Below are 27,910 nucleotides of genomic sequence, written 5' to 3' on the forward strand. Positions count from 1 at the left end.
CCAGCGACCGGGAAGGGGCCGGGCAGGGGAGAGAGACGCTGGGTTCAGGCGGTGCTGAGTCCCTTTGCTCACAGCCGCCCGATCGTGGTCGGAGCAGGCTTTTCAGCCCGCTTCTGCCTTCCCCTGCTGCGGGGTTAGCAGAGGATCGGCTGCAGGTCCCGTTGCGCCTTTCCCTCCCCGGCTGGCAGGGCTGGGGCTGGCCTGCTCCAATGCCGCCCGTGGAGCCGCAGTGCAGGGACCCTGCGGGCCCAGGGCAGCTCTCCAGGCACGCGAGCAGCCCCCGGGAGGGGTGTGAAGGCCGTGGTGTTGCCAGACCAGATGGCTTTCGTGCTTGGACCGGTGGCTGTCGCACCAGCCTGTGCAGAGATCCCTAGTGGTCCCAGAGCCGAGCTGGCTGCTCGTTGGTCTGCAGTCATCTCTGCAAGTCGCCTTCGTCTCATGCAGACCTGGGGGACGAGGCAGCAGAGATCTCGCCCTTGGGACTTGCAGTTTTCTGACAACACGCAAAAACTCCAGCCCCTCCGAGGCGACCTGCGTTTCAAAGCGATCCCACCCAGGAGAGCCAGTACCGTGCTCGGAGAGGGCGCCTCATCCTGCACCGTCAGGACCATCGACCCCACATCCAGTGTCTCCCGAGGAAACCCTGGCACCGTTTCTCTGCACCTTTTACAAAGCAGCGCTCTACAGATTCTTCCTGTGTCTTGAGGTGAAGCTGCAACCGCCGCACCGTCTCCTTTAAGAGATGGGCTCAGCCTTTTGTCCTCTGGCAAAACTGCCCGATGTCCCCACCAAAGCCAGCTTTCACGGATGGAGAAGCCGTCTCGAGCCCAGCATGACTCAAAGCACATGATCCAGCGTTGGCAGCGTGTCCTTCCCCTGCAACAGCAGTGTGCTGACAGCACACTGGAGTGACATATGGCCACTGGCAAGAGGGAGCTGGGATTTCTTTCTCCTGCGAGGAAGCAGGTTGTCATTTGTGTTGAGCACCGGCAGTGCCACGAACAGGAGGGGGAACAGCCACGGAGAGGAGCTCCGTTTGGCCCTCAAGGCAGTGGGGCCCAGGAGTTTTGATGAAGAATTAGGTCCGTGTAAATCTCCGTGCCACGAGAGACTGCTAACAGCCAGGGAGGGGCCTCCCAGCTTGGTGGCCTGGCTCAGAGGAGGCCGCGAATCCTGCTTCGCCGGCTCTAGGAAAGATGCTGTAGTCCCAGGCTCGGCTCTCCAGAGTGCACGCAGGAACCTGGGCGGTTCAGCTGGCTTTTTGTGGCTTGCAGATTAGAGGGGTGCTGGGTAACAGTAGCCTCTAGGTTTGGGAACTCTCCTTCCCTGAGGGTCAGCCTGGGCTGGGCTGGCTGTCCGTGCCCTTCTCCCTCCGATTAGCAGACCTGGGGCGATTTGTTTGGAAAGAAAATTCCTTGGTATGCAAACAAGGTTTTCTCCTCGGCTTCCATCTGTTCCAAAGTTTTTCTGCTGCTCTCTTCCCTAGGTCCTGGGGGCTCGGCACCTTCCCAAAAACGGGAGGGGCATCGTTTGTCCGTTTGTGGAGGTGGAGGTGTCCGGCGCCGAGTACGACAACGCGAAACAGAAAACCGAGATTGTGGGTGAGCTCCTTTTAACCCTCCCACCGAAGGCAAGGTGCCATTTGCTGGCCTTACGGCTGCTCTCGGCAGTTTTGGGGATCCGTCACACGTGGAAGGGAGCTGCGGCCCGTTAGCGACCGTGGGGAGCCGAGAGCCGAGTGAGAGACACGGCTTTGATGGCAGCTAGTCCCCCGGAGGCTGCGCGCGCCCGGGCAGGGCACCGGCACGGGAGTGGGGGCCGCGGCGGGCACCCCTGTGCCCTCCCAGCCCCTGGGGGCCGGGCCGAGCCGCGGGGTCTCCTGGGCGGCTGCGAGGAGATGCTGCTGTTGTGTGCCGGGGAGCTTTGGTGCCAGGCCCCATTCTGCATGTTTGGAGGGAGAGGTGACACTGTCAGGCTGGGTTTTTTCCCCTGAAATTTGGCCAGTGTCCTGGATGTATTATTAGGAGGGCTTTTGCAATAGTAAGGCAGGGAAGCAGGGAGGGCTGGGAGGGTGATGTTCACATGCTTGGAAATCCCTCTGGCAGGTGAATAAGTGGGGGGATACAGGGGGGAGCTGGTGTGTTTTCTCAGCCATTGCATAAACCATGGGCACCGCAGAAAAGCGTTGCACCAGGGTGAGCAGCCACCCCCTCCAACTCCTTGCTTTTGGGCTGCAAATAGGCTAAACCGTGACCGAGGAGCAGCAGGGGTGCAGGGGGTGCGTGGCTCTGCGGAGTGAGTGCCGGGGCTGCTGTGTGATTGCGGTGTTTTGTGGACAGCGGACAACGGCCTGAACCCTCTCTGGACCCCGAAGCAGTTCCATTTTCAGGTCAGCAATCCCGACTTTGCCTTCCTCCGCTTTGTGGTGTATGAAGAGGACATGTTCAGCGATGAGAACTTTTTGGCTCAGGCTACCTTCCTGGTGAAAGGCTTGAAGACAGGTAAAGTGCTCAGGGACCACATGTGTCTGTGTGGGTGTCTGTGTCATGTTGGTCCTCACCAATCTACTAATCAAATAATTAGTGAGGGAGATACGAAGCTTCGTAAGAGAAGGAAGCCAGAAGCCCTTTGCTAATATCCTTTGGGCTCACTGGCACTTCAGGGCCACCAGAGGAGGGGAGGGGAATTGGAAAATGCCCCCCGAGGTCTGTGCCCTGGGGACTGACACGTTGCCTGTGCTGCGAGTGACGCCGAGGCTGTCTCTGCACTAGGTTTCCGAGCTGTACCCTTGAAGAACAACTACAGCGAGAGCCTGGAGTTGGCGTCCCTGCTTGTCAAGATAGACATTTTCCCTAGCAAGGTAAGAGTGGCTCACACAGGAGGTGAGCAGGCCGCACAGCTTGGGTGAAAAGCCGAAGCGCCCTCACCTCCCCTCCTTGCTAACCAGTGTTGCGCTGCTGGGTTTCCTCCCCACCTTGCAAGCCTTCTTTCACACCCACAGCGGTGCAGCCTCGACTTCTGCTCCTCTGTCAGGTTGTGTGCTGAAGCACAGCGGTAGCTGTACACACACAGGACAGCTGAGTCCCACTGAGCCCTGGCCACAGCTGCAGATGGGGCAGGTTCTTAAATGCAAGGTCCTAGTCTCCTTGGGGTTGTTCCCATTCCCCTTGTTCCTTCGTGTGGTCCAGGGGTGTTTTTGAAGTCGTGCTCTGTCCTCACGGAGGGCTGAAGGGATGGGAAACACTGGTCATACTGGGCTCAATTCTTGCACTGAGCCAGAGGTGTTTCAGGCAGGCTCCTGCCTGGGCTTCCCTGTAAATGCCTTCTCTAAAAGCCGAAGGAGGCGGATCTGCTCCATTCCAGATCTCCATCTGCACTTGGGGGATGTTCTAGCTTAATGTCGCGGAGCATGGCGACGCAGGGCCAGCCGTGTTGGAATGAGCAGGGTGGGGTAGGGTTTGTTGAGACAGATGTTTCTTTTAATTCTTCATTAAAAGTTATGTTGCTGGGAGCCAGTGATGGTTGTTAAAGGCAGAGCAGCTGCATGTTGCAAACCCACAGACACCGTCAGCCCTAGGACCCCTGTGCGTGTTAGCGCTCCGTGCAGCCAGAGCCCCGCACTGCACTTGCACATCTTGTAGAAAAGGCAGGTCCTGCTGCACACGCTTTGAAATCCCAAGCCCTTCACTGCCGCCTGTTTCCGATTCAAGCAGGAGAATGGCGAAGTTACCCTCTTCAGCGCCTCGGCCCTACGGGAACGAGCTGGGGATGCTTCAAATCAGCTCCTGGCAGGCAGAGCCAGAGAGGGGTCCTTTGAGTCCCGGTACCAGCAGCCATTTGAGGACTTTCGACTATCACAGGAGCAGCTAGCTGATCACTTCGACAGCCGGGAGCGAAGGTACGCCGGCTGGTTGGGAGCTGGTTGAGATCTTTCTAGCTCAAGCCCCTGAGCGTGGGAGAAGGGAGGGATGAGGGAGAGGTGGTGGTAGGGGCACGAGGAGGCTGTGAGCTGGCTGCAGCTGGGCTAAGGGAGGAGGAAGCATTGGCTGATGGAGCTTTTTCTCAGCTTGGCCGACCTGCCGAGTGCCCTCCTCACTATTCAGACAGTGAAAAGGCAACAGCATTGCTTTAAGAGCCCAGCTAGGAAAAAAAAAAAAAAAAAAAACCCACTGTTGAGGGTGGGGGGACTCATGGGGCTGAAACCCAGGTCGTGAAGCAAGACTTAGCATGGCAGAGCGGGGAGGCCTGGGACCAGGGTTTTAGCTGCTATTTCATAGCTCAGTGACCAGCGTGGCCTCGGTAGCGGTCGGGCTTGGGCGCGGCGCTAACGGGAAGCCAGCAATCCTCCCTGGCATGTGCCTCCTGGGCCGGCACCGACATTCCTGCCGCTGAGCGATTTTTTGACGCAGATGTGCGGGAGCGTAGCCATGTATCGCCCCGGCGGGCGGCCGGCGCCGGGGCCAGCGTGCGGGCGTCGAAGGGCGCCAGCTCAGCGCCGTGCCCTCTCTCTGTGCCCACCCTGCAGGGTACTGCGGAGGACCAGGGTCAACGGGGACAACCGGCTGTAGCCCAACTTGGCCTGCTGAAAGCACCTCCAGTGCTTGTGATTCTCACGGCACGCTGTGAACTGGTTTCTATGGAAACGGCACTGCTATGGCCTACTTTCAGGCAGCTTTTCCAGTTTCTCCGCTGAAGTGTGTTTGAGTGGAGAACTAAAAAAAAAAAAAAAAATTGAAAAAAAAAAACAAACCCAAAACACCCACCAACCTTCACCATGAAGCCCTTAATGAAGTGTATTGATGTGTATAGCCTGCCAGCCGCCGAGGTGAGAGACAAAACTGTCTATAATCGCAAGGAAAAGAGACAAAAAGCCCTCTGCCGTCTCTGCTCTGACTGTACTTGCGGCGCTCCCGATCCTGCGCTGCTCCGACGCGCAGCTGCCGGGAAGCCTTTTCCAGCGTTAATTTGCTGTAACCGGTCTCCACTACTGCCTTGCCCAGGCTCGGCCTGGGGCGGGGGGTTACGAGACCAAGGCAGAACGTCCCTCTGCCCTGGCAGTATTACATCTACCTGCCTGTATAGCCACTGCCTATGGGGCCAGTAGTGAAACTCTACGTTTACAAGGTCGCTCTAGCTTTAAATGACAATAAAAGTGTCAGTATTAAGCGTGTGATGTCTTGGCTCACTGGCAATTTGCCCTACCTGGGAGTTGTGACTTATGTTTGTACCTTCAGGGCAGGCCCGGCGCGCTGTTCTTGTCCCGACTCCTGCGGCGCACGGCAAGACGGGGCACGGCGCGCGCCAGGCAGGCAGGGAGCCGCTGCAGCCGGGGCCGGAGCCCGCAGGGCAGGGCGCTGCAGGGGAGCTGGGCACTGAGCCACCTTCATCCAGCTGCAGGCGCCGGGGAGGTGAGGAAGAGCTTCGTTGTGCTCGTCTTAGGGGGCTAAAGGAACACGTGAGCCTGCTGAAACCCACCTGGGGCCTGTGTTCAATTTAGACGCTTGCTGGGTTGCAAACCTGCCCTTGAATGGTGGCTATGTCACTCCCTGCCCCTTCTTTGGATAGTTTGCAGCCACTGGGGAAAAAAAAAATAATAATCATCAGGCGCAACCTCAGCTTTAAAATTGTTCACTCAAAAGGGTAAAAATTGCTGTGTTCACATGAACTACAGCTGACTGTGCCTTTTTTTGAACAGGACTGGAGCCAGGCAGAGACTGCAGGCTGGCGAAGGGCTCGTAGGAAAGATTTATCTGTTTTGTTTTATCTTTGAATTTTTCCACACCTACCTCAGACTCTGCAGCAGGATGGTGCAAAACTGGGGCCTTGCATAGACCCAGCCAGGCTGCAGGTGAAATTTTCTATGGTGATGCCCAGCAGGATGGAAAAACACACACTGCTTCAGGCAAGGGCCCAATACTAGGCGCCAGCACAGATCCCAGGCACCCTGGAGCACTGTAGGAGGCCATCACTTTCTTTAAGTTTGTGAAGGGGATCCCAGCAGGCCTGGACCCACTGGGCCGTAGCTGCTGGGCTCCAGAGCGCTGCCAGCTTGTGTTTGCATGCTTGGGTAGGTACTTTATAGGCAGGATGGCATTGCCCAGAGAGGTGCCACCAGAATAGACCACCCAGCACCTTGAGAGGCCCCTTTGCCAGGCGTATGCACTGGAAGGTGGACTCGTGCAGCCAGTGCTGGTGGTTATGTGTACTGACAATAACAGAATGGGCTCTGGTGGAAGAGGCAGCAGCGCAGAAATCCCAGCTGCTTTTATTGGTACAGCTAAGGAAGTGGGTGAAGAGGGCAGTGACCTTCTGGCACCAAGTTGAAAGAGGAAGGACTGCACGCAGCAGCCCCGTAGAGACAGGGTCGGTCCCAGCCCCACTGCAGGCAGCAGGGTCTCCTGGGGACACGTGGGGGACAGCAGCTGGCCCTCCCCATTCCAGACCAAGTAGCTCGGCGTGGGACACCTCTCGCCGTAACAACGCCCTGGTTCCAGCGCAGTAGCACTGGACAGAAGGTAGCACCTGGACATTTCAACCGGGGCATTTGGGCTAACCCAAACCTGATTCCAATCACCACTCAACTCTTGTTCATATTTTACGCTCTTTTATTTAGGAACAACCAAAAATGTCTGGTTTCATTTCAACAAACTGTACAAGCAAGCTCTTCCCCTCTCCCACCCTCACATCCACATATACAAAAGGAAGGGAAACTTGCCATTCACTTCTCAGAAGTGGCATCGTTGCTACAGGGAGTTCTTGCCCTCAGAATAAGAGCAGGTAAAGTCCATAGCAGGTACAAGCTACCCTAGCCCTAGTAATAGCCACAGCCCACAATCACAGGCAGCTTCACTTTTTTCTCTTTAAAACCTTTACCAAAAGTAAAAACTAGCTCCTGTCTCACACATTTCCCAGGTGACCATCCAAAATTGTGGTCTTAAAAAACACAGTAATAACCCCCCCGCCCCCGGCCTTCCCCGGTACAAAGACAGTTACGCAGCAGAGACTTTGCTCTGCCCCTAGCTACACGGCCACCCTTATGAAAGGTCCCGTTGCAGCTACAATTACATTTTCCTTTGGATAAATCCAAGCAAAAATTCCAGGTCATTCAGCACCAGCATGATTTCTAAATAACAATAATTAAAACAAAACAAAACAAAAAGACCCCATTAGGCTGACTTTGTGGTCTGGCGAGAAACAAAGTGATCAACACGCTGTTTCCAAAGGCTCTCTTTTAGTGCAATGTTAGTATGTGCAAGGGGAAACAGGGCCACGTACCCATAACAACACCATGCGCCAGATGGGGCACAGAGAGAAAGTGCAATTTTTAGCAAAAAGTTTTCTATGCCATGGATTCCTATCCCAACCTTCACTAGCACCAGTAAGCAAGAGTCCTGCTATTACCACCATCATCAGTACAGGAAAAACTGTCTTTAATCACACCATCAAAAAAAAAAAAATGGCCAACTTGAGCCCATAGAGCACTCTTTACTGGAACAAGCAAAAAAAAGGGAAAAGGAAAAAAAAATCACTGCTTAGATAGCAGAGTTCATTTGCTCTGCTTTAAAGTTTTGTGATTCCGATTCAGTATTCCTGGCAGGGACCATTGCCAGTGAAGGATACAGCAGAAACTAAACTTGAAAAAAATTAAAAAAAAAAAAGAAAGAGTACAGATCACAAGTCTATTCCCCCCCTAGTTGTAGTTTTGCCTGATGTGTCCCCATTGGACTCCCCTGTGAGCTGAATCACATCAGTCCATAGAATGATTCAGAATGTGAAGCCGGCAAGAGCAGTTTAAAGCATTTTTAAATAAAACCAACTTGATTATGAAATACCATGGGAAGGTGCAGTATCATCTTACCATCCCAATTTGTGCCTAAAGTGCTGAAAAACACCTTCCCTTCTGGTTACCATTTACCCCAGCTTCCTGACATCACCTTCCAATCAGGTTTCCTGCATAATGTCTCTTAACAGGAGACTGATTGCAGCGGGGGAGAGTGCAAACTTCTCCCTGTAACTAAAATTGTTGCTTTTCCATTAAAAAAAAAAAAAACACTAAATGGAGGGGAAAAAAAAACACCCAACCTTCCACATCCTCCTGAACAGACAGGGGATGACTAGCAAGAATAAACCAAGCAGATATTTTGCAGCTCCAGCTTCTGCGCGAGTGTCACTGTCGGGTTAAGGCTCTGCATTAAGCTGTGGGCCTGTCTACAGGATTTCTAGTCGCAGCTGCCATCAGCTGCTGCTTCTGCTGACAGCTTCTCACAGTGACCACGGCAAGCCCCCAGCAGAGAGGGCCAGGCAGCTGCTTTAAATACCTGAAGCTGAAGCAAGCACTTGCGTCCATTCCTCTGGCTGTGGGCCTGATGTGCAGCAGCACTCCGCTCTCAGGCAAATGGAAATAGGCTCCTGTAAATCATGGTTTGTTTAGTGTTCTGCTAAAAAATAATAAAAAAGGATTTCCAGGATACTAGTTAAGGAACAGAAAAATAAGCCGCCTATACAAAACACAGAGCTGTGTCGAGAAATCTCATCTGGACCCTGCTGATATTAACAAATAAACCAACTCTGTTCCTTGCATCAGGAGAACCAGCAGCCCTTTACATGAGTGAGACAGGTACAGCACAAAGCAGGGTTTCAGGCTATTAAGTAATTGGATTGTGACCTTAATCTAAGCAGCCTCAGAGAAATAAGTAACAAGATTCACATGGATTAAAAATGATGGTTACTACTGTGTCTATCAAACCCAAGCTCACACACAGCGGATGGAGGTGAAAAAATTAATTTCCCTTCCCTACTGATGCTGGCTGCATGACCTCTGTCTTAAACTCTTTAAGTCAACACAGTCATCCTTGATTAATGATGATAAATATTCACACGACATGTAGAATTGTGGTGACGCTTCCTCTTAACACCAGAAGAGCTGCTGCTGGGACTGTCAAGCCACCTCTCAATGATTTCCTTCAGTTTCAGATGCAAACATATTTCTAATGATGTCCTGCACCAAAACCTGAGTATGTTTGGAGATGACACCTGCTTCTCTTCAGCTTCAGAAATGATGTGATAGGGCAACAAAGGACGACAGAGCTAAACCCTCAAATCTTTAGCTTAAATTTTCAAGGAAATATCAAGTCAATTAAAAATGCAGATAAAGAATGTGGTAGTTAGGGAACTCAATTACTTTTTGATTTCTGCTTCAAAAGCTGTATATCAGTATTTGTCTTCAAATCTTACCCTCCCCATGCAACAGGGCTTGCCAGCCTGTTCACCCAGCTGCTGCGTATGGGGGGAGTCTGCATGGAACCACTTTTTAAAATTCCTCTGACCCAAAAGAAAGAAAACTCCTGCTGTGCTTGTATGAATGCATGGAGACAAAGCTCAAAAACCTCAGCAGCTTCCAACCCTCAAGGCTGTTTTTTCTGTGTACACCGGGAAATTCTCCCCCTAGCTCACAAGATTTCTCTTTTCATTTTTTCTGCAAAACTGGCCGAATACAATCCAAATGCAAAAAATTTCAGCTAGTGCATGGAAAAATGGTTTGAAGAGACCAGCGTATACCATAATCCTTAAGCATTTCTGTAGATGGAGTGGGGATCACTCTTCCAATTAGCATAAGCCTTTAAGTGTACACCAGAAATCCCACAGAAAATCACCTTGAATGGGCAAACTACATTTCCAACATATTTATATAGCAATTAGTTAGTAAAAGTGTACATTTTTAATGTACATCTTAATGCAATAAAGAATCAATGGCATATCTGAACTGTATATATGTGTATTTAAATAAACCTGCATGTACATAGACAATAGAGAGTAAATTACCTACCTGTATTTGTTCTCTGAAGGTAACACTGTACATACACTCATACTCTCGGGCTACGAGACTCCTAGAACTCGTGTCCTTGGCTCTAGGAACAGCCAGCTCCCCCCGCAACCTGCAAAGTTTCAGGGTATACAGGATTACACCTGCAAGGGCTGAATCCTTGGGACTCTGGCAGTCTTCACATTACACCCAGCTCTGCTCTTCAGGGCGAGAGCAATGCGGCCTCAGAGACACGATGTGCTGCTGAGACGACACACATTAGAGGTGGGATGGCTGCTAGTTACGCCTCAAGCGAAGGCATGACCAGCAATAGTGCTTCTGAGGAAGAAGAAATTTATGGAGCCTGGTGTCAGCATGGTGCCACTGCCCATGCTCATAGCATTTGGGGGAGGATTCATCTGACTGCGGAGGGGGGGATGTGGTTACGGCGCAGGTGTCTGCATCTGAGCAAGTCACTCCTGGCTCTTTTTAGGGTGCAGTTCATCTTCTTTTAAAGTAGACGCTTATGCTGGGTTGCAGGAGTTGCACCTTGTGCTGCACAGTCAGATCCCCACTGACTGCAATAGGAGCCTGCGCGAGCTCAGATGCAGGCACCTACGATGTAGGCACGTACCGCTGGGCGAGGAAGCCCTCTACTGCAGACAAAGCACTGAGCTCCTAATATTTGAGTAAGGCAGCCTCTTACAGAGGGGATGAAGAAAGAATTAGAAAAGCAAAGGCAATTAAAGGTAGAAATCAGACACCATCTTTGGAAGAGGTTCTGGAAGAGTTTTTGTTTTTAAAACAGATTTTTTGTAAATCTCTGGATCCGATCTTTTGGGGCTTGCTACCCACCCTTCTAACACATATCATTTACCACCAACAATAAAGTCTCCCACATTAAAAAGCTCTCACTAAATAAAAACCTTCTACTGAAAAAACTTGGCTGAGTTAGCTTGGCAAAAATGAGGAGCTATGACTACTCTCCATAAATACATCAGTGGATAAACAGCAAAAACTATTTAAGTTAAAGGACAGTGTTGGCTTCAAAACAAACCAGGAATGAACCGGCCACGAACTAATTCAAATGAGAGATTTAAATAAAGTTTCTAACCATTCAAAGGCAGTGAAGTTCTGGAATAGCCTTCCAAGAGCAAAAATGAAGGCAAGACATGGAACTAATTTTGACCTGGGGTTTGATTAGTCTATGACAGAATGGTCTGACACTGCATTTGGCTGGACTATGTAGCTCAAGAGTTCCCTTCTAGACCTTGGTTTCTATTAGAAAGGAATAAAAAAAAAAATCTTCAAGTAGTTGTATCACACAGCAACCACCCAAGATAACACGGGCATGTTAAAAAGGTACAGGTACTAAGAACCAGGAAACCAAAAATTAACTGGGAAATTTATTTCGCTCTTTCACGTGAAGCCAGAACACCTGTAGATGGCCTGAAGAAAAAGACTTGGGCAAATACTTGAAGTTACCAGCGTCGCTGCAGCAGGATCTGTCACGTAGGGCTGTGACAGGCAAGCTTCCTGATTACAGAAGAGTTGCCTGCCGAACAGATCCCTTGGAGACAACAATGGCTCGAGCCATCAGCAGCAACACAGCGTATTCTCTGCATTTGTTCCCTCAAGAACAGCCTGTTCTCTCCAAACAATGAAAAGGATTCCAGGTCAGGATGGAAAAATTATTATGTGCTAGTTCTCAGTGATTAAAGGGAGACTTGGAGAGATAACAGCCTGCTACAGTGAGTCTCCGAGAGCAGAGGAGGAAAAAATACTCTAGCCAGCAAGGGACAAATGACACCAAACTCCATCTCATGGGTTTTCTGGGTTTTAGACCTGCTAGCTATTGGAGGGTATACAAGCTAAATCTAACCTCATCCTGAGGGATGAAACTCTCACTGAACTTCCACTTGACTTTAATGCAAGACTGGCAGTATTCTTCTCAGATACCTCTCCTAACCCACACACACTCACACAGGTGCACACACACACACACACACACACACACACACACACACACACACAAAACCCTTCATTATCAGGGCTTAAGGACCAAAGGTTAGAGAGCATTTATGCAGCCATGCCAACCTTTAGAGAACAAACACCTTATGGACAGATGAAAAAAAAAAAGTATTGTGCCATGATAGTCCATATCTAAAGCAATGACCTTGTTTACACAATGTCTGAGATTCATTATGCTTGTATAGGCAGCTGTAGGCATCAGTATACGAATATGAAATCTGAAAGTCTGTCCACTGGAAAGCAAATAAGAACATCCTATTTCCTGGGCGCGAGCCGAGCTCACAGCCCCCACCTCTGCCAGCTCTCAGCCATCGCCTAGGTTAGGCCACAGGGAGCTCTGCACTAAGTGCCCAGTTTTCGCACGTACTCTCACTCTGATGTGCTGTACTCAAAGGTCTCGTTTACGGCAGTGCTTTAACACCATGTCCTGCTCCTGAGGTGTGCATCAGGCCGGCCCATGGATTTCTTAGAAAAACAGAAACATCTTCTCAAGGGTAAGAGCAGATCCTCCAGGGCAGGTGATTTGAGTTCAGTCTGTTTCTGAAAAAGAACACAGTGTCAGACAGGCTCCACGTGCCCCCGCAGGTACCTAAGCGCAAAGCGGAGGTGCTGGCGGGGAAGAAGGGACGCAGGTGGAGTTCATGGTAGGCAAAATGAGGAGCTGGCCCCTGCCAGTGGCAGCTGCCGCCGGGGGAGGCTCTCGCTCTGCTTCGGTCTGTGCGGAGAGCCCAGAGAGCTGGCAGGACAGCCCCGTCCTCCTCCTTCGCGGCCGGAGAAGCAGCTCTCGCTCTCCCAGCGGGAAGCGGAAATCACAGCAGCAGCAGCAGCCGTCCTAGCCCGGGTGCAGGCAGGCTGCAGGGAAAAGCCGTGCCCACACACCCTGCCCTGCGCTGGTGAGGGCCAAGCGCGGTGCTGGGATGGAGCAGCAAGCCCGAAAACCTTGAGGGAACGCAGCTGCGTGAGGCTTAGGTCATCTCCCCAGCATGGACAAAAACCCTGGCCCACCACCCCTCCCCAAATTGCTGCTGCTCCGCTGCACTCCTGCCGCGCTCTGCCAGGCACAGCCGCTTCCCAGCAGGACGATGCTCGTCCAGATTTTTCGGCTGCAATAAAGAGGTGGCCCCATGGAAGCCCACGCTCCATCTCCTCTGAATTGGAGGGGGGAGGGAACCACTGATTTTTGCCTGATTTTTTTTTTTTTTTGCAAGGCCTGCAGACGCGGTGGGGGTGTGTGGGAGGCTCCAAACCAACCCAGCGAGAGGAGCCCACCCTGGCCTTGCCGGCGAAGGGCTGCCCGAGCGGAGCAGCCCCAGGGCCGCGCAGCACGCAGTCGGACAGGGCGAGCGCCGTGCACAGCGTTCCCCATCTGCTGGGAGCCCTGCCAGAGAGGAAACAGCCCCCAGCTGCAATGCTGAAGCAGCCACGGAGGGCTTGGAAACCACCTCTCCTCTCCTACACACACACAAGCCTTTCAAAAGCAAGTCCGGGAGGAGGGGTAGGGCCAGCAGCTGTGAACACCATTCCAGCCCATGTCCTCTCCCTCTTTGCAGGCTCCATCTTCGATATCCACGCCTTGCCCCGCTCCCAAACGACGGTGCTCACATCTGGAGAGCCACGGCAGCTCGCAAAGGGCGGCAGCGGGGGGAAGGCGGAGGCTCGTCTCCGCGCAGGGGAGGAAGCGCTGGCGCTCGCAGGTTAAGTTGTCCTGCCCGAGGCTCTGAGCAAGCCCGCGGCAGAAGTGGGGAACAGCAGCCAGGCCCTCCCTTCCCAAATACGCATCCCCTTTATAAATAAACCCCAAAGCCACCTTTTCCCAGGCCAGGGAAAGGGAACAGACATTCCTGCTGTTTCATTCAGGCTGAATATAGTGCCGGGATTTGACTTCAGAGCTTTGCCAACAGCCCGTCACAAGGTGGGCTGGGTCAGACAGGCAGCAGCGGTCATGGCATCCAGCCAGTCCCTCTCCTCCCTCCCCGACCCCCCCTTCCCGGGGAGATTTCCCCACTGCTTCTTCAGATAAATCACAAACAATAAGACATGATATTAGACCCTTACCTAAAGTCTCAGTTTCCCAAACGCAAAATACTCAGTGCCTCGTGGTTGTCTAAATGCGCCTCTGGCCCAAGCCCTACAGACCAAGCGTGAGCTGCCCGAAGCAGGGGAGGACAGGGCCTTACCGAGCTGCACCACGGGCGGCTGCCTGGGGGCATCCAGGGCCTCTGCGCTGCCTTCTGGGCCGCCCGGCTCCCACGACTCGCTGTTCTCAGACACCTCCGAGCAGGCGTCGTACGGCCCCGGCCCTTTCTGGCTTCCCGCTTGTTCGCCAGTGCTCGGGTACCGGTCTTCGCTGCCTGTGTCGGATGAGCCCCTGGTCTCCTCCTCTGCCTTCACAGCAAACCAGACTCTCACCTGCGGGGCGTTCAGCTGGGACCGCTCGCAGAGGCTCTGCAGGTCATCTTCCTGCAGCCCCTTGTGCTTTCTGTAATAGTCCTCCAAGACCTCTCTACCGGCAGGGCTGATTTCTACCAAGCCTGGAGGGAAAATACCACGCCTGTAGTTCTCATACCATTTCAGCTGCCCGTTCTTATAGCCATATCGACTATCTCCAAACCAGCGAATTACCTCAGCCCGCGGCAGGCCCGTCTGGGAAACTATGGCATCATATTCCTGGTTTGTTGGCCGCTGTGTCTGCACAAACATTTGTTTAAGCAAATGCCGCTGCTGGGCTGTCTTTTTAAAGTTCAGTTTGGTTTTCTGAGGAGTGGGTGGCCGGCTGGAGCTGCCATCCCCTTTCTCATTTGCACTAATCCCTGGTAATTCGCCTTTGCCGTTGGACTCTGTCACTCGGAGGTTTTTCAGATTGATTTTAATGGGACTCACTTTCCGCTCTGCTGAATTTGGGTTGTTGGTAGATGCATCGACTGAGCCATTTTCACTTGAGGCCCTCAGGTCATCTGAAGAGTCTTCTTCTCCACAACCATTTTCAGCCTCTTCCTCCTCCTGCTGAACTGTTTCCTCTACCTTTTTATTTTCTTCTGCCACCTTTTTTTTCCTCCTTTCAGAGAACCAGCTATCAATTTCTCTGCGTGTCATTTTTGTCTCACTCCTCAAGCGATTCACCTCTTCATCTGGAGGAAGAGGATTTTGTGCAAAACTGCTCTCTAGTGCCTTCAGCTGCTCTGGCGCTCGCTCTTTGTACTTTGTTGGTGTGAAGTCGGGTGTCTGATGCCAGGATTGTCGTCTTGTTTGGTGATGAGTGACAGGTGTTGCTGCTGTTGTAGAAGTTAACTCTGTTCCTTTGGGTGACATGTCAAAAGTTATTTCAGGCAGAGAATCAAGAGTATCTCCAGCAAACATGGCTCTACCACCTCTCACATTCCTATAATGGTATCGCCTATCACTAAACCATTTTCGAATCTCCTTCGCAGAAAGGCCTGTAATTTTTGTCAGCCGCTCCACTTCGGCATGGCCAGGGAACTGATTTCTGTAAAAGCTGCCTTTCAATGCAGACAGCTGCTCGTGGGACTTTTTGTTTTTGTAAATGTTGGGGTCTAGGAAAGTTTGTGAAGATATGGCTGGACATGCAGTGAGCAGAGACGGGGCAGTATTGACCACTTTCACTGTTGATGCACTATTGGAACTCACTGTGTTGTGCTGCGTCACGGGCTGCGACTTGGGAACTGAAGTCACTGCTAATGTGAAGGAGGAACCGGTTCCTTTCAATCCATTTGTCATTATCGGCTGTGTAACGAGCAGGCCCCCCGTTCCTTCTGGCTGCCCGACCACATGGCCAGGTAAAGTTGCTTGAATAAGATGCGGGACATTCCCAGGGTTTGCAACTAATGGTGTGTTTAAAACTGTAATTGTGGGTTGTGGCACAGACTGAATAACTGTGTTAAACATCTTTTTCCTGGCATCTTCTATCTCTTCTGGTGACCAGCTGATGCCTTGTTTCAACCTCTGTGCAGTAAACCAGATCTTCAGCTGCTCTTCTGGGTATTTTGTCACCACAGTCAAGTAGCAGAGCTCAGCTTTTGTGGGGTAAGGGAACTTGTGGAAAGAGTTTTTCAGGAAGCTGTTAGAGTCCATGGCTGCATTGTATGTTGGAATGCTACTCAAGGGAATCATCACCTTGGGAAGGGATTTGGATGTAGGTAGCTGCTGATGCAATGGTGGTTGCTGCGGCAGTGAAACAAGTTGTGCAACACCAGCCTGCAAAACAGGCACGTTTCCTATGATGGAGCCATTCACTATATGAGATGATTTTGCTGAACTTGCAGTGGACTGGCTGACCGGCACGGACCCATTTGTGAACGAGTGCTCTCCATCTTTCACCTCTGATTCACTGCTCAGTTGATTCGATACATTCTCTTTCAGCGTGTGGATTTTTTTGGCCTCAGGTTTACCTTTCATTATCTTCATGATGGGGGTTTTGGTGATGATAATTTCAGACTGACCATCCACCACTTCTTCAGGGACCTCTCCTGGAAGGTCGTGGCTGCTGATGGCATCACAGAGACTTTGTTCCACAGTTGTACGATTATCCTTCTTAGCCACACTCCAAACCAAGCTTGTTTCACCAGCATGTGACTCTGCATTGTGGTGTGAGAGCCCTTCCTGGCTTTTTGCCAGAAAGCTGCATGCAACACACGCAAACACAGGATCTTTGCTAAAGTCTAAGTGCTCAGAGTCCAGGTGCCCAATGAAATGATGAACATCTTGAGATCCAAAGTCACAGTACTTGCACACATAAGTATCACTATCAGCAATACCACGGTGCCCATTAGGTAATGCTCCGTTATTACTGTTACTTGCACCAGCATCACTAGCTGCTGGTACTTCAGGAGGAACATCCTGTTGAGTTCCTTCACGATCATCTTCTACAGCATCCAGTTCAGTCTCCTGAAGCACCAGTGTTTTTACCGGTATCATGCAGGGAGTTGTGGATTTTCTTTTGCTAGCCATGACTACAATTAATCCAGATGATTTTTTTTTAATTTAAATTAAATTAAAATTTAAAAGTGCTATTGCAAATGCTCTGTGGTCTAGATTCCAGCAAATTCATGGTGTCCCAAGGAGTTGTTGTCAAATGTGGACAAATGTTCATATTTGCCACTGAACCTGAGGACAAGGAGAGAGAGGAGGAGTTAGTTCCCTTGGCATTAGACATAGCACAGCTGTCCTGGTATTTAACTGTTTCACTCAATAAATCATTTTCAGCCTGTTACACTGGAAAATTTTAACTTGACCTTCGATTTACCATATTTTTATAAGTACAATCGGTGAATTATCTGTTTGAAAAACAAACACAGAAAACCAAAAGCCAATCTGTGATTTGGCAGCAGAGCAGATATCACAAGGGGAAGTTGACCACATAACTTCCTTCCCAGGTGCCTCCCAGAGCCTACTCTGCCCCCCACAGCTCTGATCCCCAGTTTTCTTTCCCTCCCCATAGCTTGATCCTTTTACCCAAAACCCTCTAAGCATCCAGTTCTACCCACAGCTGGCATTTGATGTTGTGAGGGGGATCTAAGGACTATTTTTTTCAAATACGACTCCTTTTAAAAGAACACCAGGTATTTGCGGTGCGTTATATGCACCACGATTCTCGTCTCCTGCTGGGTTTCACTTGCTGCCGTGTAGCGAGTGGCCAGAAGAGGAGCAATTTCCTTACTTACATAGTGCAACTGTGCAATGCCTCTTTCAGAGCCCGCATCACTGTACTACACCTACCGGATACAGGGTCCTGGTCTCTACCATAAAACCTTGGAGCTGCAGGAGCTCATACTAACCCTAGGCACTACAACTGGCCTGCTCAGGAAACCAAATTCCCATTTAAGGAGGAAAAATGCTGAAATTTGCCCTCTGACTTCCCTGACAAGACAAGTTACCAGTATTTCTGCAGAGGAGATGCCTGGGCTCCCTGCGCACCCGGGCTCCTGCTGGGGCTTCCAGGCTCTCAGCTCAGCCTCTGCCAGGCAAGCAGAGGCAATACCAGGTAGGGTCACCCTGGGAAACCTGCCTGGTTTCCGTCAGAAAACCTGACGAAAATCAACACGTTCCCACAGAATGTTTCGATTCCTTCAAAACTGGTATTTTCCAACCATCCTGTCGGAAAGTTCCTTGCCAGCTCAAAGCACCATGCCTGTGCCAAAGGCCTTTGCATGCAGAAATTTCTGGAGAGCGCAACAAGGCTGCAGTTGGAGCCATGTATTTTGGCCACCATGGCTCAGGAAGCCAGCAAATAATTTGTGAGATTCCCCCCTGCCACCACACGCACGCTTTGCTTTAACAGCATCTGTTGAGTCTTTGGCTGGAACTGCATGCAAGAGAAGGTAGGGCCCCCAAAACCAAGCGCAGGCAGCACACGCTTATCTCAGATTCTCCAGCCTTCCCCCTCCCACAACACTTAGGACTATTACCTATTAACCTAGGACTACCCCCTGTTCATACAGCTTAGTGAAGTGTGGGTGTTTCCTAAGAAAGTGCAATTTCTCTACAACACAAGGCCATTTTTCTGGGCTCGAGGTGACCAGAGAACTGTCGCATTAAAAGAAAATAAGGAATAATCCTTCAAAAAGTCTCAAGTTCTGTTCTCAAGTTAAAGCAATTGCCCAACTTCTCCAGACTGTGGAAGGCTGGGGCTGGATGGGTCTTTAGCCAAAACCTTGTTTCTGGCCTGACGTAGTTTTGCAATCTGCACTGCGGATGCTCCATGCCTGAGATCACGACCCGAGGGCAGTGAAACTGTCTGCTGTAGCTGGCACCAGGAGTCACTTGCCCAAATGGGTCCTGGTGACAGGAAGGCAGCAAATCTGACAGAGCGATATCTCTGCCTTAACCCCTTCTTTAATCTTTTATAGCAACCCTTCTTTTTTCTTTTAAACGCATGGATAAAATTGTATTTTTCCAGATTGCAAGGTCACTTGGAAGCATATGGACACACTTATTCATATTATAAAGATTCTGTGCCAGACTTCCTCAGATTTACAGTAACTGAGATGGAGCTTTATAAAAACACTAATAAAAACCTGAACAACAACAAAAAAAAGACCAACTTACCATCCTACTAGATGACTCGCAGAGGTAACTCCTATCAGTTAAAGCAGTTGTGCACCAGTAGCTTATGTCAGATTTTCTGAGCTGATCTCATGCACAGAGAAATGCAGATCAGGCAAATCACTTGGTAGTGCTTATGCAATACCTACTCTGCCTTTTTTTGTCAGTAGCTTTTAGATACAGGAATGAAAGATCCTAATGCAAAAATCAAACTGAGGAAGTAAAATTCGACCTTTGCAACTTCATTAGAAATTAATACAAAATTTGTTCTGGAAAAAATTATCAGCTTTAAAATAGAAGAGCCTGGATGGCCAATTCTGACCTCAGCAACATTCAGGCACAATTTAAAAGACTGATGGGAAAACGTAACTTCCCGTTAACGTGGGCTGATCTGAGATTACAAAATAGTCCTGTAAATAGTGTTAGTCATCACTGAACTTGGCATCAGAAAGGACTGTTTGCTATGCTAATGCTTCATGAAAAGCTAGAAATTATAACTTAAAAAAATCTATAAATAAGAAAGTATTAATGCTGTGATCTGGATTTAGATGGTGCGAATTTCGTGCTCTCAATACCTGCTTTATGCCACTTTTATCCCACCTTTTTGCGGTTAGTCTTTCCCCCTGCAGAGGGCCAGAAAGTTATTCATTAGCATTAACAAGTAGAATACTTGGATGACTATGAATGGGCTTTGCTATTCAGGAGGGAACAGCATCAATTTGACACCAATCCCAAGATCCTCATTTTTGATTCTAAGTTAAATATTACACAATCTCGCAGGGTACGATGACCTTTCCAAGTCGAATCAATTAGGAAAAAACAATAAGAACAGCCTCAAGGCTACAAAATATAGCTTTAAAAGCTGAAAGGAGTTCAGTGTCATGGAAGCAACTGTAGAAGTGAGTTCTATCACTGCACAGAGATCTACAGAGTTCATGCACCTCCTTCCCCGCATGAAGTTTTCACTGATACTTGTTTGATTTCATGCTGCAGCTCTAACGCAGGTCAGGGCGAAAGTGCTGGGCCCTCCGCAAGTTTTGCCTTTCCAGCAGAACTATTAATAGAGATCCAGCTCCAGAATCTCTGTCACTGGAGACAGCTCAAGTCCCCGATGGATCTTACGTTGTGTTTATAGAGTCACCAGATATCGAAAACATGATTTTTATCTGTCAACTGAGTAAATTCGATACAGAGCAATCGAGGTGATACACAAAGACCCCCATTGTGCCATTTTTACCGAGTGCCTCTTCAGAGCATGTAGTCAGTATTACTTTGGGTAAATCTAAACAGTCTGACCCACCTACAGAGAATCTCAAAGCACTGCATTTCATTTACCCACACATTTGCATCAAGCTCAGTGCTTCCTCCAACAAGTTTTGTTAAAAATGCAATCAGAGCAGCACCAGCCAGCACAGCTCCCCTGCCGGGGATCCAATATTAATGCCACCTGAGAACACAGATTGCCAGTTTAGCTGGAAGTGAATCACTGTGTCAATTTAGCAGGAAAAAAAATTAATCAAGTGTACTGTTTGTCCATTTCATTTCCACGGAACAGTTACATAACCACATGTTAAGAGCATGTTTTATTCACTGCTCACCTTCTGGAATGTACTAATACTTTAATGCACCACTAATACGTAGCAGAACGTATAATGCATCCCTTTCGCTGTCATTAGAATAAGCAAGGCTTTTTTAATGGATAGGTTAATTTAATGGCAGAAACATTATTTAATTAAAAATCAGCCTTACAATGGGGCTCAGAATACCACCACTGTAAATGTTTAAAACCAATCTGTATAGTCACATGTGAAGAACACGATTTACTTTACGATTGATCAGACCAAGGAAACAGTAGCTGAATGACATACCTGGCAGTCAGGAGGACAACAGGATTATGCTAAAATTGATGGCTCCTGTTTAATCTACACCTGTTAATTCAATAGTGAAGTAAAACTGCAAGCAGAAGCCACCACTCAGAAACGACCAAGGTACTTAAACCTGCCACCGTCATTGGAAATTCAAAGGAAAAGTGCCTTAAAGCAGAGACAAAATGCTTTGGTCCCAGCGATGCTCACGGCAAAGCTAACGACAGAAGGAAGAGCAGCCACAAGGGCATTTTGGCCCAGGTCTGTAATGCTGTCTGATCCCCCCAGCACCTGGCTGGAAGTATGTTTACCTCATAAGAGAGGCACAACCGTACGGTGGTCAGGTCTTGGAAGCGCGAAGGAACCGCTGCCACGTGCAGTGCAGGCGCAGCCGCGGCGCAGTGCGAGTGATGTGATGCACACGCATTTCTGCTCCTGTGACACAGGAGAATCAGCCATGCTTTTGCAGAAGAGGACAGCGGGCACAAACCCAGATGAATGGTTTTGGTTGGCTCATGGTTCCCCATGCCCAAAACAAGAAAGTGATTGCTTGTCTATACAGCTCCTAAGTACAAACAGTTTTTAAAAAAACGCACCATTGGAAACACGTGCTCCATTGGTAGAAGCAGTTTTATGCAGTTGTCCCCATGTCATCACTACAGGGACAGACGCGTGGGTTGTTATCTATCGGTTTCTCAAGGCCTGCGACTCAAAAGCAGCGAGGGCTGTGCTAAGACCCCGCCGGGAGATGAGGGGAAGGTGAACAGTGAGCATGATCCTGCCCAACCTGGCTCTGCCGATCTCTCACCAGTGTACGAGGCCACGAAGGCCACACATCCAGTGACCCATCTCCAGCTTAAAAACATGAAGAACGAGCACCACAAAATGTATTAAGACTACGATTTAAACTCCTCCTTGGGGTTCAGAGAAAGGTAACGGGAGGCAGATAGAAACCGTTAAATCCATGATTCTAAGTTACAAAAACAGCATAGCATTTTCGTTAAAGATGACCCTAAAACTAAAACACTGCTTCAAACACTCCCTTCCTGCAATACTTTCCATACCACCCTTCCTTCCTCCGTACCCCTCAAGCCTTGCCGCCCTCACCGGGAAGCTCAGGTGCGCACTGCTACCTTGCAGCACAGCAGTTCTGTCCCTTCGGAGGAAAACAATGCCGAGAGACTGCTCAAAGTGAGCTTAACAATTTCAGAAAATTTACTTCTGCAGAGACTAACAAAGGGAGATTTCGAAATCTGCACTGCTGAGTATGAACTTTCAGCTTTTTCCAGCTTGGCTGGATATAACTGGTTTGGTTTTAAATGTTTCAGTGCATTAATGAGTTAGGTTGTTAATGCAAAACATTCAGTCTATGTGGTGCCAAGGTCCCCAGTTAGAAGATTAATTTTGTGACCTTTCGTAAACCTCGCCTAGAAACAACAACAAAAAACCCATCCATGCAGCATCACCAGACACCCAGCGCACAGCAATACGCAACAGCTATCACCCCATTGCCCTGCAACAGAGACCGTGAGCACCGCAACGCTTCTCTGCCCCCAGCCCGGCTAACTCCTGGGTCCAGCAGCACAGTATGAGCTACAAGCCTCTACACAAACATTTTAGGATGATTAGGCACTGTAATTTGGGCTCCAGCATTTGATGCAGCTCTGCTGAAGAGTAAATGCAAGTAAAAAAAAAAAAAACAAAAAAACAAAAACAAAAACAAAAATCCCTACACCAAAATAGAAGTAAAATAACAGTTTTCTCAACACTTTTCTGTGCCTGCTAGGCAGGCAGACACACTCCCCAGGTCAGGGACAAAGTTGATGTTTTTGTCTCATACAAAGCCAAGCACAATATTGGCACTTTAAATAACAGCAGTTTGTTTTTAAACCGAAACTCTGCAGGCCCTAGTTGATACCATAATATGGAAAAAAAAAATTAAAGGAGGAAGAAAGTTGACATTGGAGAGTTTTTTGCTCTTCCCTTTACACTCTACCTCCAGCAAGGCCCGCGAGACCCACTTCTTTCTCTGAGGAGTCCACAGAGGATTTCCCAGCTCTCCATCAGTGCTTAGCAAATAAAGGACAGCAAATAAAAGATTCCTGTGGTCAGCAGCAAAGAGCCGGTGCGCTCAGCAGTGCCCAGACTGATAGGCTAGTCGTCTTCACGTTCCTAACGTGAAACGCTCAGGAGAGAAATCTCACCCAGGTGAGGAGCAGGTCACCCCGGAGCACAGCAGACACCCAGCCGCTCTGCACATTACTGCATGTCGGTTCAGCAAATTGAGACTGGGTTTATTTACCTGGGCACGCGGGAGTGCTGGAGAACAACGGGTCTGTGCGGCAGTGAGCGCAGGCATACGTGTGGCACGGCCCCGCGGCCCCTGCCGTTACCAGCCACGGCAGTCCCGGGACTCATTCTCTTTGGTTAGTCATTAACATTTGTTTTGCATTTGGAGTCCGTTCATGAGAAATCATGTAGGAGTTCACCAGTTACATGAATTATCTAGCTTATTGCCAAAACATGCACCATTTAGGCTAGCAGGAGAGAGGATGGCTGGGGACTCATGTGCTTTCCAGAACGAAATGAAAAGAGGTAAAGGCCTGCTGTGCTGCCAGAGGCTGCCCCAAGCTGACTCTAATCAGGGTTTCATCTCTACGGCCGTGGAGTCCCCGGCTTTGATTACACTCGGCAACAGCAGTGCAACAAAGCGCTGGGAGCAGGCACGGAGCAGCGTCACTGAAGGGCTTCGAGAACAGAGGAGACAACCCCTGTCAGCAACAGGACAGCTATCATTAATCATTTCTGGGGACAGAGGGACACGCTACAACAACCTGGCAAAGACCTTTCCTGCTATTTTCCTACGGTTCAGTACAGACAGACAAAGTTAGAGTGAACAGCCCACCTCTCCAGAGCAAACCTCAACTTCCTGGGTGCAGATGGGATCTCTCTTTTAGCTGCGCCAGCACGGCTCTGTAATAGAGAAGAAAAGGCAAGATTTGGCAGGGTTGTGAGGCAAGTATGGAGCTTGCTGAGCTCTTCTGTTCCCTGTCTGTGCACTCAGATCAGCTGGGGTGCAGCCGTCCTCCCTGGGTAGCTGTTTATAAACCCTGCAGCTGGAAGAGAAGCCGTGGGAGAGACCTTCTCCAGAAGCCTAAAAACGCCAATACCAGAGCATTACCTGGGCTGCAGGCAAGCAGCGTGCATCTCCATGCCGTGCCCCTGGCTAGAGCCCCCACCTCTAGGTAATATCCGTAAAGGGGGAGTCAGCTGTCACTTCTCTACCATCCAGAGCCTGGTCCATAACCCGGACCAAAGTCACGCTGCGTTTAATTCCTTTTGGGTTTACCTTGTAAGGGACTGCAAGTTCCCATGAGCGAACACTTGAGGTGATTTCCCCCTCCAGAGCAGATCACTACTGTGCTAACGCCACAGGTACCCACAATTCAGGTGCTCTCAGAAATAACAAAAAAGCAACCAGCTATAAAATAGCAGCAGCCCAAGACAAGCCATGTATGCAAGAAAAGCCTCTTCATATTTTATTATTTTGCACCATGCAAATGTACAAACACACACACGAATTTCAGCAGTTTCAAGCTTCAAGCAGCATCACATAGTCAACGTTTGTACTAAGGAACAATTTCTCTTTATGCCTACTGTTCAGGGCGATTTGTAGATTAAGCCTGGCTTTGAAAACACATGTACAGTTTAAAGGCAATGGAAGCTGGTTGATTGAACAATCGTATTCATTCTCCCTTACTTGGCAGGCCCAAAGCAGAAAAGTGTCATTTTCATTTAGGCTAGTTAAACAGAGCTATTCATTAAAATTTTGCCCTTTACATACTGGTGTACTTCTCCGTTTAAAATGTGCCTTTAAGAGAAGACCTCTCTCCTTTACCCTGTAGCACATTTTTCATCGACCTGTTTCAAGCCATCATCTATTTATGAGCTGTGTTTTTGGATTGGTCTCATACTTCCAAAGCATCAGTAACTTGCCTTTGCCTTCATTACCTGGGTAGAGGCTGGCTTGCGCTATTAGCACTCAGGGACTAATGGTAATTATCTCTGCTCTTCTTCAGATGAGCACAAAACTAAGCAAGATGGAAGGCTAGAAAGGGGTGGCTGAAACAGAACGCGATTAGAGTACAAAAATAGGTCACTAGGATAATATAACCTTTAGACTATTGGCAATGTGCCCCCCTTAGAGACAAGCCTGCGTGCTATATTTCAATAGAATGTCAGAAATAAAAAAACACAGCACACATCAAAACAAAACCACTGATCATCCCTCGGAGCTTTGCGTGCTTCTGTTTGAACATTACTAACATGAATTCACTCACTCCTTCTCCTCTACCCTCATTCATTTATCAAGTACAAAATAAACATGATGCAACCATACTATTGACATCCTCAAATATATATATATATATCCTTTACCATATGGGCTTCATTACGGATTTGCTCTGAGTTACAGTACCTTAGCAAGATTCACGGTCTCACTGTTCCAGGGACCCACCTCCATGCACAGCTTTAATCTGCACATTTTGCCCATGTTGCAAAACATTCCTGGCGTTCCCCCAAAAGGAAAAGGTCCAGCAGACAGATAATCATCTATCTATGCAGCCAGCTCTGAGATTAATGCTACCAGCAGAGGACACCAGATAGCATTAACAAAGCTTCAAGAAGTCCCTCAGCTCATCAGTATCTATCTGGGTTTCCCATCACACCTAGCACTCAGCTTGTGAAGACCAGTAGACAGGACACTATGAGAACATCAATCATGTTTGTATATGCACAGGGGCTCTGATTTCAGCTCCTCGTGCTTTCTCTAGGAGGTTGCATTTTGCCTGTATTATCAGACGGATCTAGTTGTGATTCTTGCTTCATCGCTGAATCTAAATGGCCACACACAGGTCAAAAGGGTAATATTTTGCCACACCGCGTTCAAAGCTTGTAAAATGCCTACCAATTCCATGCTTAGATTTTATTTTCAAGTATCACCACTTAGGTAGTGCAAGATCAGCTTTGCCAGATTCAGCTCTTTGGAATACACATGAAAAGGGATAGATTACACTTAAAATATACTTCTTTGTATTTTTATTCTCTGGAGTCACTGAATTCGTTCCAAGCCAAAAACTATCACAGAGGGCTCAGAGTCAAGATTTCCATCTCCCAAAGCAAAATGAGAATCAGAGTTAGTGCTTTGTCAATGTTACGTTTCTGGCAACAATACCTGAGTCTTTTAAATGAGCAGGAAATGCCAGGCCAAGTTAGTTAAGAGTTCACAAGTACGAGCACCCTGTGACAACAGAGCCCACACAAAGCAGACGAGAGCGTCAGGTTCTCAGCACAGCTGCAGACTGCCTAGCACCAAGGAGAGTCATTTTGTGGGAAGCCGCTTAACCTGTGTTTCTGAGCGCATCTGCTCACAACCCCACTTCCAGGTTTGCACATCCACTTCCATATGTGTGACCCTATTTGGGGGTCATCATCCCAAATTTAGGAAACGCAGCTCTAGATGCTATTGCAACACTTACAGTTAAGAGATAACCAGCAACAGCTTTTATACCAGCAATGAAACGATCTCGCTACAGAACCACAAAAGAAAACCACACTAGGGGGGTCACAAAATTATCTCACCGAGCATCCAAGTCTCTCGTGCAATGAGGAAAAGCTTGCTGAAGACAGGCTGATCACCAGTTACCAAGCGGCCACAGAAGGAAATGACCCGCAGCAAATCCAAGGAAATTAGAGCGCAGGGTAAAGAACTCCAAGGTCCAGAGTTTTAAAAGGAGGTGTGGGACGTGGGTGGGAAGGACTAAACTGAGCTACTAAACAGTACCAGACACCAAACGTAGGGTGCTGGAGCTGATCATCTGCAGCACAGACTGAAGTCTATTACAGCGCTGTATCCCCTTCCCAGCTGAGCATTTTTGGATTACTTCATTCACCGTGCCCTTTTGCAATATGTTAGCTTCGAAAGCTGTGTTACATTCTGGCTCACCATCAGCTCCCATTTCCCCACTTACAGTTGCTATAACCAAAAAGACAACTGCAAAATACTTAAGCTGAAAGCAAGGAAACAGGGTTGGCAGGTCAGAATTGTGGATTTTTCTCCCCCACGGATCCTGCTTCAGAATCGTTCTTTTAGACCTTGACTGCGGCCGATCGCTTTTGCAGCTTATTGAATACGCTAGTTTATGGCAATGTTTTTCTGCTCACTGAACTGGCTCATTCTTTTAGCAGAACAAACTGTTCCACGTTGAGGCAGGAGTTGGCTGTGTTTTAACAAAGGATTTTTCCCTTCTGACAGTGTTTTGCAAAAGACCCAAAAAATGAGTTTGGAGCCAAGTTACAAAAGGTCAGGAGAGGCTAGTCAAGCAATGGGTGTAGTTCCTGTATGTCACAGCCAGTAAAGGAAATGGGTGGGGAGAAGAGGAATGACATTTTGAGCCGAAATAATATGTATAAAGAGATATTAATGAGGAATGGGCTTTTGAATGAGGATGGCAAGTATGCAGGCCCTATAATTTTTGCTCTACAAGAGCAATCTTGTTAGATAGGCTGAGGTCTCCACAATCATTCATCCATTTGAAGTATACATTTGATACAGTTCAAGTAGCAATAGTAAAAAGAAAAAGGCAGTCTTACTGCTTCTCCTCTCCAAGCTGATTTCAAGAGCCACTGCACTCTCATCTCCTGTCAGCCAACTGAATATTCAAAAGGCTTTTGCCAGGCAAACGCCAGTCAATCACCAGCACAGTGCTGGGGGAGACAAGTATTATGCTGAGAAACCTGCGTGGGGCAGGCCACAAGGTTCCCCTCTAGCATCCCAATCACTGCCAATGCGGGGCAGGGTATTCCTGCGGAGGCCCCGTCCCACGGCTGCTCTGCCTGCCCCTTTCCCTGCTCCCGAATAGGGCAAGGCTGCTAGGTCAGAGCCACCACAAGGGGGAAGAGCATCGATTTACGAGGCACGAAGAGGTGGGGAGGCAGGACTCGATCACCGTGCCCCCCGCAACGCAGCCACCCTCGTTTCCAAGCCACATTTTCATTTTGCTTGTGAGCGATGAATTCGCAAGTGGTAGAAGTACAGCCCATGGGGGCCAGTAACCACACAGGAAGGTAACAAAGTCAATTTATCCGCTTTAGT

The 27,910-nt window shown here is 49.0% G+C and overlaps 2 protein-coding genes across 13 annotated transcripts in view; one reads left to right on the forward strand and one right to left on the reverse strand.

Moving 5' to 3' along the window:
• The window catches only part of PLCG1 (phospholipase C gamma 1), a 55,326-nt gene extending 50,161 nt beyond the window's left edge, over positions 1-5,165 (forward strand). For 4 of the 6 annotated variants that reach the window (XM_064521409.1, XM_064521410.1, XM_026092938.2 and 1 more), the window contains 5 exons: positions 1,487-1,601; positions 2,340-2,501; positions 2,772-2,860; positions 3,711-3,898; positions 4,526-5,165. In XM_064521409.1, the coding sequence (XP_064377479.1) occupies positions 1,487-1,601; positions 2,340-2,501; positions 2,772-2,860; positions 3,711-3,898; positions 4,526-4,568 (597 nt within the window). In that variant the 3' untranslated portion in view covers positions 4,569-5,165. The remainder of the gene's footprint in view (positions 1-1,486; positions 1,602-2,339; positions 2,502-2,771; positions 2,861-3,710; positions 3,899-4,525) is intronic. The other 2 variants (XM_064521411.1, XM_064521412.1) reach the window with 1 other exon arrangement.
• Positions 5,166-6,584: 1,419 nt separating this feature from the next.
• The window catches only part of ZHX3 (zinc fingers and homeoboxes 3), a 58,555-nt gene continuing 37,229 nt past the window's right edge, over positions 6,585-27,910 (reverse strand). For 3 of the 7 annotated variants that reach the window (XM_064521415.1, XM_064521414.1, XM_026092942.2), the window contains exons 3-5: positions 23,663-23,730; positions 14,011-16,954; positions 6,585-12,373 (exon numbers count right to left, since the gene is read on the reverse strand). In XM_064521415.1, the coding sequence (XP_064377485.1) occupies positions 12,363-12,373; positions 14,011-16,798 (2,799 nt within the window). In that variant the 5' untranslated portion in view covers positions 16,799-16,954; positions 23,663-23,730 and the 3' untranslated portion in view covers positions 6,585-12,362. Of the gene's footprint in view, positions 12,374-14,010; positions 16,955-23,059; positions 23,150-23,662; positions 23,731-26,397; positions 26,427-27,910 lie in introns of those variants that run through there. The other 4 variants (XM_064521417.1, XM_026092948.2, XM_064521418.1 and 1 more) reach the window with 4 other exon arrangements.

Source organism: Dromaius novaehollandiae, chromosome 16, assembly GCF_036370855.1.
Source record: "Dromaius novaehollandiae isolate bDroNov1 chromosome 16, bDroNov1.hap1, whole genome shotgun sequence".
Classification (NCBI taxonomy): Eukaryota; Metazoa; Chordata; class Aves; order Casuariiformes; family Dromaiidae; genus Dromaius; species Dromaius novaehollandiae.